Source organism: Hydra vulgaris, chromosome 02 (assembly GCF_038396675.1).
Source record: "Hydra vulgaris chromosome 02, alternate assembly HydraT2T_AEP".
Taxonomy (NCBI): Eukaryota; Metazoa; Cnidaria; class Hydrozoa; order Anthoathecata; family Hydridae; genus Hydra; species Hydra vulgaris.
This window is the reverse complement of record NC_088921.1, coordinates 255112-270625: the sequence shown is the minus strand read 5'-3', so window position 1 is coordinate 270625 and position 15514 is coordinate 255112. Positions and strand designations below refer to the sequence as shown.

Below are 15514 nucleotides of genomic sequence, written 5' to 3'. Positions count from 1 at the left end.
AAATTAAAAACCTTAGCAGTTTATTATTTACTTGACTGAAACTTAATTGAGATTTGGTGTTCAAACAAATTGGCGACATTGTTTTAAAATTGTAATATTAACTGCAATTACTGATAGTTAAGACAAAAGTTAAATTAATATTTATATGCTGTTTATAATTTTTTTAAAACTATCCTCCAGCATTTTATTTCATAATTACTCTATCTTTACACGATGTTATCATTTTGAAAACTTTGATTTTGTATCCGTTAAATAATTGTATTTACATCAAAATAATGTGTTATTGTACATTAGTGATATATAGTGATATATGGAATAAACATTTGCAAAGTATTGTACATCAGTAATATATTATGGCAATTGTAATATTAAGAAGTTATATTTACAAAAGTAGCATAAAGTAAACGGCCTTTATTTGAACTGAATTCCTGAATTTACTTTTCTTTGATTAACATCATTTTTTAAAAGCTCATAAAAACATGTTAAGCATTAGGAGTTCAACTAAAAAGTTAAATTATTTGTAACAATTTTTTTTATTGTTTTATAAATATAGATTAAGATACTAAGCTATTGGTTTGAATTTCCGAACATTCATTAAAACATCATGTTTTTTTTATCATAGGCGGGCTGATCACTTGGGAAAAACGGAAAATCCCCGGCCCTTGCCTTGTCCTGCACGATAGTTGACAACGATTGCTCTTCCCGAGTAGCCCTTTCTTCTGAATTATGCCCTTCTTATTCGAATTTTTCCCTTCCCTTATCAAGGCCCCAGTCCGCCCCTGTATTTTATTGATATGCAAACTAGTGTTTTTCTTTTAGAAGTAGCATATGAAACTTTTATGATCATAAAAACGTTATAATTATTTCAAAGAATTAGCAATATCATTTTTGACAGTTTTCATGTTGGAAATTCTCTATTAAATAAACCTACATTTTCATTTCGAATAAATTAATACCTTTATTAAAATTTAACTTTTCCAAATAAACATTGATCAATTTAAAACAAAATTATTAATAGACATTCGTTTTAAAATAGTTCCAGTACATAAAAACTACACTAATGATCTTCTAAAATCAAATATCATATTTTCAAGCTTTGCTATTTATTCGCGTAAGTTGTGAACAAATTGCTAAACCTGCTTAGCTATTTGCGTAAAATTTAAAATATTTGGTACCAATGTATATATTGTTGCCGAAATAAAATCGTTCCTATTACGGCTCTACTAACTATCAATTTAAAAAATCGGAACGATTTCTCAAAAACTTGAACTATTTCTTCAGGAACTATTTTCTAGAAACAGGAACGATTTCTTATAAAATAGGAACGGTTTCTTACGGGCACAAATCTTAATAACAAAATCTTCTTTTTAATCATTGCAATTTAAGTATTAAAAAAACAAGTACAATATAAAAAAATAATCATTAAAAAATATGTATGCGTTTAAAATAAAAAAATTTGGTAAATAATAAATTTCAAACAAAAGAAAAAAATACCAAACACATTGGAACGTTGAGATTGTTGCTGCATAAGATTTTGTTTTAGTCATGGTTTAATAATTATCAAAGTGTATTTAGTACTGGTTTTTGTAACTCAGTATATACTTATTTATCAATACCTTATTTTTTTTTAAGGTTGTCGTTTGTATGTCATTAATAATTTGCTCAGATTCAAAGAGACGATGACCTGATATTTTATTTTTATTGTTTAGCGGAAAGAAATTGTTAAAAATATTTTTTTAAAGTTGTTTTCAAATCTACTTTTAAAAAACATAAAACTTAAAGCTTCATTTACGATGATATTTTAATTTGGGGATGTCCATTAATATTGTCGACAAAATAGGGGAGGAGGAGGTCAGAAACGTTTTGACAATTATTGACAGGGGAGGTCAAGAAAAGTTGACGTTTACGATAATAATTTTTTAAATAAATTTATTTACTTAAAAAAAGGACAATTAGGCAGCGTTTGTAGTTGTTTATAGCGTAGCATTTGTATTGGGGGTAGCGGTGTAATAAAATAAAGGTGATAAAGTTGTTTGATATCATCTAAGTTGTATTTTATGTGGCCTTTCTTTTAATGTACTTTTTATAAAGTTTATTGAATTGGGCACCTTAATTTGATTTAATAATAAAGACAAATAAGATAATTACTCTTGAATAAAAAAAATGCCATTATATTGAGTCGATTTAAAACCTCGTGATCTCTTAGCGCACTGTGAAATTACTTTGCGACATTTTTCTGATGTGTCTTTTTTTTTTTTTTTTTGTAGTTTTATCCATTTTTTTAAACAAAAAGAAAAAATGAAAAAACTTTCAATCCTCCTCATAACCAATACTGCGCAATCTTAAAATTTATTTATTATTTATTAATTATTGGAAATTATCAAACTAACATTAAATTAAATAAATTAGTCGTTAATAGTTTTCAGGATTTTGTTATTTATAAGTATAAACCGCAAATTGAAATTGATTGAGCTCGATTATTTTTTTTTTACCTGAGTTGGTTACTATTTTCTACCTGAATACATCGTAAATATTCTAAACTTTTTTAAGAAAGGATATACTTGAAAAACAAACGTTAAATTAGTTATAATTCGAGAGTTATACCTGTTTTTAAATCCTGTACATTTACGACCAATTTCAAATCTCCTTTGTTTCTCGAAAATATTAGAGCGAATTATGTATACTCAACTCTTTGGTTGCCCAAATGTATATAAAATAGTGAGCAAGGAGTTTTTAAATCTAACGGAATAGTTTAAGAAAAATAAACTTGGATACAAATAAAAGAAAATACATTTTTTAAATAGATTAAAACTATGCTAATATCTCTTCGTGCAGCTCTGCAATGTATTTAAGATTAAAATTGTTCTAAGTAGACAAAGACGTTGCTGTCAGAATTATTTCGAATACAGGTTCACCCATTTTAAAGATCTATTCTAAAATAATATCTAAATGTTTTTCAACTAAACATTTATCAAATCCTTATTTTTATGTATTATCTTGGAAAGAAAAAAAATAACAATGTAGGAGAGACATGGGCATGATGATCTTAACAATTTATGTTTTTTACTAATTTATTTTTAGGCATAAAAACTAATTTTAAGTGAACATCTTAGATTAGTCCTTAGTGGTATTAAATATATTAGCATTTACTTATTCATATAAAAAAGATTAAAGTTAATCTTATTTTTTCATAACCTTAACTTAACATCTTGACTTTGGCCTGGGAAAAGAATTAAATAGTCTGTTAGTTGGATTTTTTTTTTCAACTATATTTAGGTGCCCCAAGACGTCCTTACGGTCTTCACGCCTCTTTCCTAACCAATGTCGCAAAACTTGCCCAGAGGTGGCAAGTTTTGCCACCTCAGGCAAATACCTCTGGGAATTACAGTTGATTTTAGAAACACCTCAAGCCACTGACTTGTGGTGTTTCTAAAATTATCTAAAAATAAATAAAAAGTAAACAGTAGTAACAAGGCTTGGGGATTTTCCCCACCCAATGCATCTCTTGCTACTGTTTACTTTTTATTTATTTATTTTATTTTTAGATGCCCCAAGAAGTCCTTACTTATCGCGGAAGAGTATTTAGAAGAAAGTTCACATCTCCTTGCTATCCGATATCGCCAAACTTGCCCAGAGGTGGGTATAATGCTATAGGTAATTTCAAACTAGGTCTTACTAGATTTTTTTTGAACATTATATTTTGCCGTTGAAAAAATTTTACAACCTACATAAGTTTACAAATAAAATTAATGACCAGAGCAAGAAGAAGGCATTATTATTGCGAAAAACTTTTCCACAAAAATGGCCCGCGATTCTGAATCGAATAAGAACTCAGTTTTGAATAAGATTTAGGAACAACAATGTTTTATTTATGGAAAAACTTGTAGAACACTTATGGTGTATTTTTTCAAAATAAGTTTTAAAATTTTTTGGAGACCGTGCGCATTTTGTTTATACATAAACTGTAAAACTAGATGGATGTTAAGTTTGTGAATATTTAAGGCATCAAGTCAACGTGAAAGAAGTTCACAAGGAACAGCTTTACCAGCTCCAAATACAATTCTAACTGCATGTTTTTTCTTTCAATACAGTTTTCTTGACCTAGTGTGATTTGTACTTGCCTATACGATATTGTTGTAGGTTAGATAACTATTTATAAAAAAATAATTAAATTTTTTAAGGACCTAACATTTAAAAATGTCTTTGCTCTAAAGATTACGCCAATGTTTTCGAGATTTTTTTTTCAATGGATTTTATATGTTGTATCCATGATAGATTTTCATCAAAATTCATTCCTAAAAAATTAGATTCATATATAAAAAAAGATTCCCGTATTTGTTCTAAATTTTGTCGATATAATTAAATCTATCTAATAAATTTCGATATAAATTTGATAAATATTTTGACAAAATTAAATTAAGAATAAAAAAATAATGCTCAAGTAAAATTAGTGGCATGTATATTGTATAGAAATTTCTAGTGAAGCCAAAAAAAAATTTTTGTTCTTTTTTAGAAAAAAAACTTAAAAAAATCTACCTCTATTTTTTTTTTACGTTATTTTTTAATGTTATTTTTATTTTAGAATTAGAGAATTAAAATTTCTTATGATTAAATCGAAGTTATGATATAATGGCATAACAAAAATTCTGATATATTTCAACAATTTCATGCCATGTATTAAAGTTAATAACTCAGGTGACTTCGAAGATAATTAGGTGCATTAAAGTAGTAGGATTAAAAATAAATAATTAAAAAAAAAATTAAAAAAGTTAGGTAGAAGTTCATTCATTGGTGTCTAATTTCAGGCATAAAACTAAAAGAGTATCTGATTTTTTGCTGAATATGACGGAAACTGAACTTTTCTTAAGTTCTATAAACTATTCCGATATTAGGAAAAGGCGCTATGTTCAGATACGCACACGTCAATAGTTTAAAAAATTTTTTAAATTTTAAAACGGCTGTAACCCTTAATCTGTTTGCTGCAAACTATGAGTATACTCTAAGTAAGTCGGCGTCTTTTATTTGCCAACTACGAGTATACTCGTAGTAAGAAGGCGTTTTTTTTTTTTGTCTTGTCTCTTTTGTCTTTTCATTTAGCAACCACTTCACTCTCTCTGCTTCTGCTTATAACGTCTCCTTGTTTCTCAGTTTCTCAGTTTTCATTTCTCAGTTCTCAGCTCTCCCTGTTTCTCAGTTTAGCTTTTGCTCATTCTTTTGGATTTAACTTTCAGTCAGTTCTTAACGTGATTTATCATGTTCTTTGTTAATTCAAAGAAATTTTAGAAGTTAATGACGTACAGGTGATAACCTTTTCCATTAAATCTATAACAATAGCTCCCGTTTAACCTAAAAATATTTGTCGAGAGTTGCCTTACTAGAGTAGATTTTTACCATTTGTACAATACCATTCGATTAGATGGCAGTTTGACACATCCGATTTGAAAAATAACTCTAAGATAATGGCGCGTATCTTCTGATTTATTGGTTTGACATCATTTTCACTTAGATCACTATAAACTAAACAGCTATTTTTTCATAATCACCGAGATTTCGCTAAATTCTTTTTTTTTAAATTTAATCAATTTTTTTCAAGATATTCCTGAAGTTGTTTTTAATCCTAAATTTAAAAAAAACATTTGGCATCAAGACTTGATTAAAGTATCATATATAAACTACTAAATATATATAGCGGATGATCAGATATGCAGAAATAAACCAGAAAATACAGGTTTTTAATGACGAAAATAATTTTAGAAACACCACAAGTCAGTGGCTTGAGGTGTTTCTAAAATCAACTGTAATTCCCAGAGGTATTTGCCTGAGGTGGCAAAACTTGCCACCTCTGAGCAAGTTTTGCGACATTGGTTAGGAAAGAGGCGTGAAGACCGTAAGGACGTCTTGGGGCACCTAAATATAGTTGAAAAAAAAATCCAACTAATAGACTATTTAATTCTTTTCCCAGGCCAAAGTCAAGATGTTAAGTTAAGGTTATGAAAAAATAAGATTAACTTTAATCTTTTTTATTTGAATAAGTAAATGCTAATATATTTAATACCACTAAGGACTAATTTAAGATGTTCACTTAAAATTAGTTTTTATGCCTAAAAATAAATTAGTAAAAAACATAAATTGTTAAGATCATCATGCCCATGTCTCTCCTACATTGTTATTTTTTTTCTTTCCAAGATAATACATAAAAATAAGGATTTGATAAATGTTTAGTTGAAAAACATTTAGATATTATTTTAGAATAGATCTTTAAAATGGGTGAACCTGTATTCGAAATAATTCTGACAGCAACGTCTTTGTCTACTTAGAACAATTTTAATCTTAAATACATTGCAGAGCTGCACGAAAAGATATTAGCATAGTTTTAATCTATTTAAAAAATGTATTTTGTTTTATTTGTATCCAAGTTTATTTTTCTTAAACTATTCCGTTAAATTTAAAAACTCCTTGCTCACTATTTTATATACATTTGGGCAACCAAAGAGTTGAGTATACATAATTCGCTCTAATATTTTCGAGAAACAAAGAAGATTTGAAATTGGTCGTAAATGTACAGGATTTAAAAACAGGTATAACTCTCGAATTATAACTAATTTAACGTTTGTTTTTCAAGTATATCCTTTCTTAAAAAAGTTCAGAATATTTACGATGTATTCAGGTAGAAAATAGTAACCAACTCAGGTAAAAAAAAAATAATCGAGCTCAATCAATTACAATTTGCGGTTTATACTTATAAATAACAAAATCCTGAAAACTATTAACGACTAATTTATTTAATTAAATGTTAGTTTGATAATTTCCAATAATTAATAAATAATAAATAAATTTTAAGATTGCGCAGTATTGGTTATGAGGAGGATTGAAAGTTTTTTCATTTTTTCTTTTTGTTTAAAAAAATGGATAAAAACTACAAAAAAAAAAAAAAAAAAGACACATCAGAAAAATGTCGCAAAGTAATTTCACAGTGCGCTAAGAGACCACGAGGTTTTAAATCGACTCAATATAATGACATTTTTTTTATTCAAGAGTAATTATCTTATTTGTCTTTATTATTAAATCAAATTAAGGTGCCCAATTTAATAAACTTTATAAAAAGTACATTAAAAGAAAGGCCACATAAAATACAACTTAGATGATATCAAACAACTTTATCACCTTTATTTTATTACACCGCTACCCCCAATACAAATGCTACGCTATAAACAACTACAAACGCTGCCTAATTGTCCTTTTTTTAAGTAAATAAATTTATTTAAAAAATTATTATTGTAAACGTCAACTTTTCTTGACCTCCCCTGTCAATAATTGTCAAAACGTTTCTGACCTCCTCCTCCCCTATTTTGTCGACAATATTAATGGACATCCCCAAATTAAAATATCATCGTAAATGAAGCTTTAAGTTTTATGTTTTTTAAAAGTAGATTTGAAAACAACTTTAAAAAAATATTTTTAACAATTTCTTTCCGCTAAACAATAAAAATAAAATATCAGGTCATCGTCTCTTTGAATCTGAGCAAATTATTAATGACATACAAACGACAACCTTAAAAAAAAAATAAGGCATCGATAAATAAGTATATACTGAGTTACAAAAACCAGTACTAAATACACTTTGATAATTATTAAACCATGACTAAAACAAAATCTTATGCAGCAACAATCTCAACGTTCCAATGTGTTTGGTATTTTTTTCTTTTGTTTGAAATTTATTATTTACCAAATTTTTTTATTTTAAACGCATACATATTTTTTAATGATTATTTTTTTATATTGTACTTGTTTTTTTAATACTTAAATTGCAATGATTAAAAAGAAGATTTTGTTATTAAGATTTGTGCCCGTAAGAAATCGTTCCTATTTTATAAGAAATCGTTCCTGTTTCTAGAAAATAGTTCCTGAAGAAATAGTTCAAGTTTTTGAGAAATCGTTCCGATTTTTTAAATTGATAGTTAGTAGAGCCGTAATAGGAACGATTTTATTTCGGCAACAATATATACATTGGTACCAAATATTTTAAATTTTACGCAAATAGCTAAGCAAGTTTAGCAATTTGTTCACAACTTACGCGAATAAATAGCAAAGCTTGAAAATATGATATTTGATTTTAGAAGATCATTAGTGTAGTTTTTATGTACTGGAAGAGTAATTCCATGTCAAAACAACCAGGCCATGTAACCCTATGTCTTTGGATTTTTTTTATATTTTTACCATAGTTAGTACATTATAAAATAAGATAAATCCCAAAATTTCAAGGTCTAACTCCCAACGGTTCGTGAGTAATGGTTGTTTTAATTTTGGCTACTATTATTGTTTTGGTCATTTTCCGCCATTTTTAATTTTACATTTCTCTTTATAAAACCATGCCTTTAAACGTGTGAATTCTAAAAATAAGTGACTTAGTTAATCTCAAGATGAGGAATTTAAATATATAAATAAAAAACTCATTTTATAATTAAAAAGTATCTAAATATCAATTATAAATGTTAAAATAATGGACACCTGCCACTGTAAAATTTTTAGGCGTGCGGTAAATTTTTTTAGCCTAAAATTTCAAATTAGGTCATTGTATGTTTGAAGAACATTGTGTGAAAAAATCATTTATGCCAAATACATAGTTCTGTAAATATTTTACTTTTGTACTAAAAATGTATATATAATTGCAGGGGCGGACCACGATTTTTTGGTGTTTGAGTTAAATAACTTCCAGCTAAGTTCTATACTCCAAACCTTTGAATGTTCATACTTATGTCATTTAAGGATGTTTGCAAAAAATTGCGCTACGAAGAGCCTGGGAACAAAAATACCCTAAAAAGTAGAAATCATCCGCCCAAACGTGAAGGGAATTAATTTTTCCAAACAGAAAAATTACTTACTTAAATAAGACTAAAAATTGTACATATTTTTAAAATTTTGTCAAAAAATCATTTGGTATTAAGAAGGTATAACCATGTAAAGTTTACAACCCCCTCAAAACGAGGGGGGTTATTTAATTAGGTATGATTTCTAAACAAATCATTATTTTCAATGAAATTTTTTTACCTTAAAGAAATTTCTACCTAGATTAGGATATTAGAATTCATATTTCAAAAAATTTATTTCCCCCACGTTTTAGTTTTCTAATTTTTAGGGTATTTTTGTTCCCAAGTTCTTTGCGGCGCAAATTTTTGCAAAACATCTTTAAATGACATAAGTATGAACATTCAAAGGTTTGGAATATAGAACTTACCTGGAAGTTATTTAACTCAAACACTAAAAAATCGTGGATCCGCTCCTGAATTAAACGTGCAATTTTTATTTCTTTTCCTAAGAGTAATTCCATTTCAAAACAACCAGGCCATACAACCCTAAATTCTCTGATTTTTTTTTCAATTTTTGCCAAAGTACTTTAGGAAAAAATGTTAATTCCTACCTAAATCTAAATCTAAGTGGTTCTCAAGTTATGAAAGTTTTTTTAATGTATTTTTTGTTTCCTTTTTGTTCTTTGGTTCCTTTTCTTTTCCAATTATCAGTTTAATTACTGAAAAAATAAGTTTAATTGCTGAATTTAGACATATTCATCTAATTTAAATGTTGCAATTAGTTCTACATAAATAATGTAATTAATACTTGTGCATTTTTAAATTTGCAATTATAACATTTTTTAATTCATTATCAAAATGATTTCATGTGATATTGGTAAAGTTTTGAAGTCAGAATGCCATAAAACCTCATATTCTAGAAATAAAGAGATTTTTTTACTACATGACCTAGACACTGATACTCGTCAAAACATTTTATGTAGATCTGAGTTGCGTGCATGTGAAGAACTATTCAGCATTTGTAATCACCATTTTCACTACTTTGGAAAAAGATTTGAAAAGAAAAATGGCAATTTTTGTAATGTTTATAAAGTGCATAAAAAAAAAATGAAAGGTAATTTGATTTAAAATATTTTTTATGTAATTATATCAAAGAAACCCTTCTTTAATTCTCAAATTGTATTACTTTTCTGAAGGATGTGGAGGACAGTATGAAAATTTTCAAAATCTATGCCATCACTCAGAAGATTTTTTAGCTGAATGGATATTTTTTGCAACCAGTCATGGCAAATATTCTTGTGATGCAATAGGTGATACAGTAAAACGAACAACAGCAAAAAAACGTCCAAAGAAAAATCAAATACTAACAATCGATGCAACGTTTGAATTTTGCATTCAAAAAACGCTCACAATAAAGTTCTTTAAAATTGATTGGTTAATGTTAGAGCTACATAAAACAAACGATTTGAGAAAGGAAAAACAATACCAGGAAGTCGAGGATTTCACCATTGCATACCAGTTTCGAAAGCATCTATATTATTTAAAAAAACTAGTAACAATATAAATCCAAAATCTATTAAGATAACTAAAAAATCAAACTACCAAAATTTAAGTTTAATAAATTTTGAGCTAATGCAGAAATACAAATATTACGCATGTACATATAACTTGTTTTGGTGAATTGCAGTAGTTGAAGAAAAAGATGAAGAATATAATGATATAAAAATAAAGTTTATGCATCCACACGGTCCATCTGAACAGTTTTTCTGGCCGAAAAGGAATAATTTTTGTTGGATACCAATCACCAATGTAATAACATTAATAAGTGCACCAACAATAATATCAGACAAATATGAACTTTCAAAAAAAGATTTTAACAAAATTAATAAGTATATATTTGTAAATCAATAATTTTTAATGGATATATTATAAAAGATTGTATATCAATTCAAGTATGCATCATTTTTATTTATTTTAAATACTACGATAAGCGAAATATGCTATATTTGCTTTTTTTGTAACATTTTTTATGTAATTTTTAAACTATGTATTTGGCAGAAATGATTTTTTCACACAATTTTCTTCAAACATACAATGATCTAATTTGAAATTTTAGGCTTAAAAAATTTACTGCACACCTAAAAATTTTACTGGGGCAGGTGTCCACTATTTTAATATTTATAATTGATATTTAGGTACTTTTTAATTATAAAATGAGTTTTTTATTTATATATTCAAATTCCTCACCTAGAAATTAACTAAGTCACTTATTTTTAGAACTCAAATGTTTATAGACTTGGTTTTATAAGGAGAAATGTAAATTTAAAAATGGCGGAAAATGACCAAAACAATAATAGTAGCCAAAATTAAAACAACCATTACTCACGAACCGTTGGGAGTTAGACCTTGAAATTTTGGGATTTATCTTATTTTATAATGTACTAACTATGGTAAAAATATAAAAAAAATCTAAGGACATAGGGTTGCATTTAAAAAAAAAATTGGTTGTTTTGACGTGGAATTACTCGGAACTATTTTAAAACGAATGTCTATTAATAATTTTGTTTTAAATTGATCAATGTTTATTTGGAAAAGTTAAATTTTAATAAAGGTATTAATTTATTCGAAATGAAAATGTAGGTTTATTTAATAGAGAATTTCCAACATGAAAACTGTCAAAAATGATATTGCTAATTCTTTGAAATAATTATAACGTTTTTATGATCATAAAAGTTTCATATGCTACTTCTAAAAGAAAAACACTAGTTTGCATATCAATAAAATACAGGGGCGGACTGGGGCCTTGATAAGGGAAGGGAAAAATTCGAATAAGAAGGGCATAATTCAGAAGAAAGGGCTACTCGGGAAGAGCAATCGTTGTCAACTATCGTGCAGGACAAGTGATCAGCCCGCCTATGATAAAAAAAAACATGATGTTTTAATGAATGTTCGGAAATTCAAACCAATAGCTTAGTATCTTAATCTATATTTATAAAACAATAAAAAAAATTGTTACAAATAATTTAACTTTTTAGTTGAACTCCTAATGCTTAACATGTTTTTATGAGCTTTTAAAAAATGATGTTAATCAAAGAAAAGTAAATTCAGGAATTCAGTTCAAATAAAGGCCGTTTACTTTATGCTACTTTTGTAAATATAACTTCTTAATATTACAATTGCCATAATATATTACTGATGTACAATACTTTGCAAATGTTTATTCCATATATCACTATATATCACTAATGTACAATAACACATTATTTTGATGTAAATACAATTATTTAACGGATACAAAATCAAAGTTTTCAAAATGATAACATCGTGTAAAGATAGAGTAATTACGAAATAAAATGCTGGAGGATACACTGTAAAACTTTACCGTGAAAATCACGGTACTATACCGTTAACCATAAGTGCCGGTATTGTACCGTGATTATTTTACGGTAAAACACCGTGAAGAAATCTCGGTAAAACGCCGTTATTTTACGGTAGAATACCGTGATTATTCTGTAATGAAACAGCGTGAATTACGGTATAGTACCGTGATTAATTTACAGAAATGCCTCGCTCATTTGTTGTAAAATATTTTTTGTACAACTTAAATCAAAATATATTTTTACTATTTTCAAAAATGTTTTGCCTGTTTCATTTTGTCTTATTTTTTCATTTATTTCAATTGTATTTCAATTGCATTTTTTTTAACTGTATCTTCAATTATAAATATCTATTAACATATATGTTTGTTTATATGCTAATGGCAACAAAAACACGTCATATTTTTAAAAATCTTTTCAGTTTTACATTACTTACATGTTATTAAATAGAAATAGTTACTCAGATAAATTAAATGAATATAAATAAATTCAAATAAAACGAAAATTTAAAATCTCTTACATATCAATATAACGTTATATAAATAGTTATATTTGGTAAGTAGGAGTTTAATAATGAATTAAATTCAAAAATAAAATAAAAGACATCATTGTAAAACTTTTGAAATTTACAAATAAATATAAATAACTATATAATAAATTGCTGTTTCAAAGTTATATTAAAAAGTTTAGCAACGTGGTAAATTCAAATATTATTAAATTTCGCAAACTTCTGCAGTATTGACAGCACAGCTTTGCTTATTGCTGTAGTCTTCTTCGTTCGCCTTGCTTTGCTCCCTTTTTCAGGATTGATGCCGAAAAATGCACTAGAACGGTCAATAATATATGTATAAGCAATTGACGTTTAAAAACATTCTCATCAATAAATATCATTAACATCAAATACTATGTAAACCTTAAACAAATTAAACACATTTAATTAAACATAATATAAGCATTATATACCGTTGACAAAATTCTAATATTGATGAAGCTTCTTTTGGATATGGTATATTGAAAATATAAAAACTCGCAAATAAACAACAAAATGACTTGATGAAATTGTTCATTCCATCAACTGCAACAATGCAATCAATTACCAGCATGAATCGATTTGCTGTAAATAGCGAATTCCCTAAAAAAAGAATGCAAGTTGACCTAACAAAAATCCATTTTAAATATATATAAATAAAAATGATCAAGCCTTTTTTTTTTAAATTATTTTCAAAATCTTAAAACATATTAGAACTTGTAATTCAACATACCATAAACACATAGATGAGGAGAATTTGATCTTGGCACCAATTCTGTTTGATCCATTGTCTCCTAAACATATTTTTTTTACTACTAAATATCTTTTAGTAACTACATTGCATGTTATTATAAAATGAGTGAAACACAATTAATTGCTTGAAAATATGTATTGGATATATTTTAAATTAATGATTACTATCTTTAACATACATCCACAAACATAAAGAGTGCGTCAAGTTTTTCATTAAACAAACTAATCAAAGCCATTAGAAGACCGGGAGCCACAGGTAAATCTGACAAAGTTTCATGTTTTGCTTTATCTAAATTTTTTATCACCTTCTTTACGTTAAGGTTTGCTATTCCACAACTATGCAAAAATAAATATAACTTTTCATCATATAATGCTTTCATCAAAAGTTCACCAGCATTCACACCACCCAAAAACAAATCACAGTGATGTAGCACACCATCAACCTAAATTGAAAAAAAAAATTTAAATATATATATATATATATATATATATATATATATATATATATATATATATATATATACATATATATATATACCAAAACTAAATAAAATAAACTTCTACAAAAATCTTATTAAATACTATAAAAAAATCTCTAATTAGTAGTAATATAGATTAATACTTACTGGTTAATAATATAAGTCATATTATTTTTAAATAAAATTAATTTAATTTACTGTAAATAAATTGGGGAATTTTATCAACAAATCATTCAATAACATCTTTTCATTTATTTCAGTTCGTTGTAAATAGTATTTGAGTTCTTCAGGACTGTTTGAAACACTGAGAACTGGTTCTCGGTTCAAGCAACCATAACTATCAGTTTTTCTTTTTATAACATCTACTGATAATTGTTCCTTTTGGGATTCCATATTTAAAACACTCATTAATGGTGGAACACGGTTTGGCCGCTGCAGATAGTCATAACGGTTTACTAGTTGTAACGTTAAACTGTCATGACCGCTACCAATCACTGTAGTACCATACTCATCTTTAAACGATTTAGGATATTTGGCAACCATAGAAGATGCAATTACATCTAAATGTTTTTTTAATGGCTTTGGGCAAACAGCAAGGACATCATTCATAATAATCCTTATAATTGCACACCGATGTGCTGTTAAAGGTCTTTCTCCAGCTGCTAATATATCTTGTACCTCTCTAGACATTTTGGCCCAAGGTAAAACAAATGTCAAATACCAATCAGCAGCACTTACATGTTTAATCTTCATTACTAGACAAAATTGACACAATATTTAAACTAGAGCAATTAAATATATAAAGAACACAAAATATTTTTTCAATTACTATGTTTTATTAACAACTTTTTTTAATAACTTACTCGAATTAGTTGAGTTATTTTTCACTTTAACTGTGGGCACCATTTGTATGCTGGATTGTGTGGCCACAATAAAATCTACAGATTTTTGGGATTGTTCTGCATAAAATTTTATTAATATTATAAATAAAAATATATAAATGTATATGATAATAAAAATCATATTTATTTTGAGTATCATAAATCTTTTTTACCAGAGCTTTCCTTTGCCCAAGATTCAAGGAGTTTGCGTTGTTGGATGGGTTTTAGCAAAACCAAATCATCAACTTTAACCAGGTAGAGATCTGTTTCATTTTCAACACCTATTTCCCATAAATTTTTCACAACCTGGTTTAAAACACATCCGTCAATATGTGGCAGTGTTCTTAAAATATTACTTTTAATAACCTCCATTATCTAAAAAAATAGATCATATATAACATGTGAATATATCAAGAGTATCATAATAAAAGTCATATTATATTGTAAGTAAATTTTACAGAGTTTGATATGGTTATTAAATTTAAAAGATTACAACTAATTAAATTTAAAAAACATATATATAGTATTCACAAAATGTAGTATTAAAAAAAAAATTAAATTAAAAATATATATATAAAATATTAAAAATTATACTTGCTTCCATTTTAAATTATACTAAGCAAAAAAACAAAATATTAAAAAATTTAACAAAATTCTTAGTAAGGCATTATACATATTAATTATGCAG

General features: G+C 26.8%; 2 protein-coding genes across 3 annotated transcripts; both read right to left on the bottom strand.

The window, feature by feature from the left end:
* Positions 1-12810: 12810 nt before the first annotated feature.
* Positions 12811-13861, bottom strand: LOC136076314 (uncharacterized). The gene is made up of 4 exons (XM_065789788.1): positions 13646-13861; positions 13447-13507; positions 13148-13316; positions 12811-13008 (listed from the first exon to the last, which is right to left on the bottom strand). The coding sequence occupies exons 1-4, from the start codon at positions 13844-13846 to the stop codon at positions 12888-12890; spliced, it is 552 nt and encodes a 183-aa protein (XP_065645860.1). The 5' UTR covers positions 13847-13861; the 3' UTR covers positions 12811-12887.
* A 238-nt stretch (positions 13862-14099) lies between these two features.
* LOC124812209 (uncharacterized) lies at positions 14100-15226 on the bottom strand. 2 transcript variants are annotated; one of them, XM_065789786.1, is made up of 3 exons: positions 15000-15226; positions 14809-14904; positions 14100-14700 (listed from the first exon to the last, which is right to left on the bottom strand). In XM_065789786.1, the coding sequence occupies exons 1-3, from the start codon at positions 15196-15198 to the stop codon at positions 14135-14137; spliced, it is 861 nt and encodes a 286-aa protein (XP_065645858.1). In that variant the 5' UTR covers positions 15199-15226; the 3' UTR covers positions 14100-14134. The 2 variants fall into 2 exon arrangements, with proteins under 2 accessions (XP_065645858.1, XP_065645859.1); XM_065789787.1 differs by having other exon boundaries at positions 14809-14883.
* Positions 15227-15514: the final 288 nt, after the last annotated feature.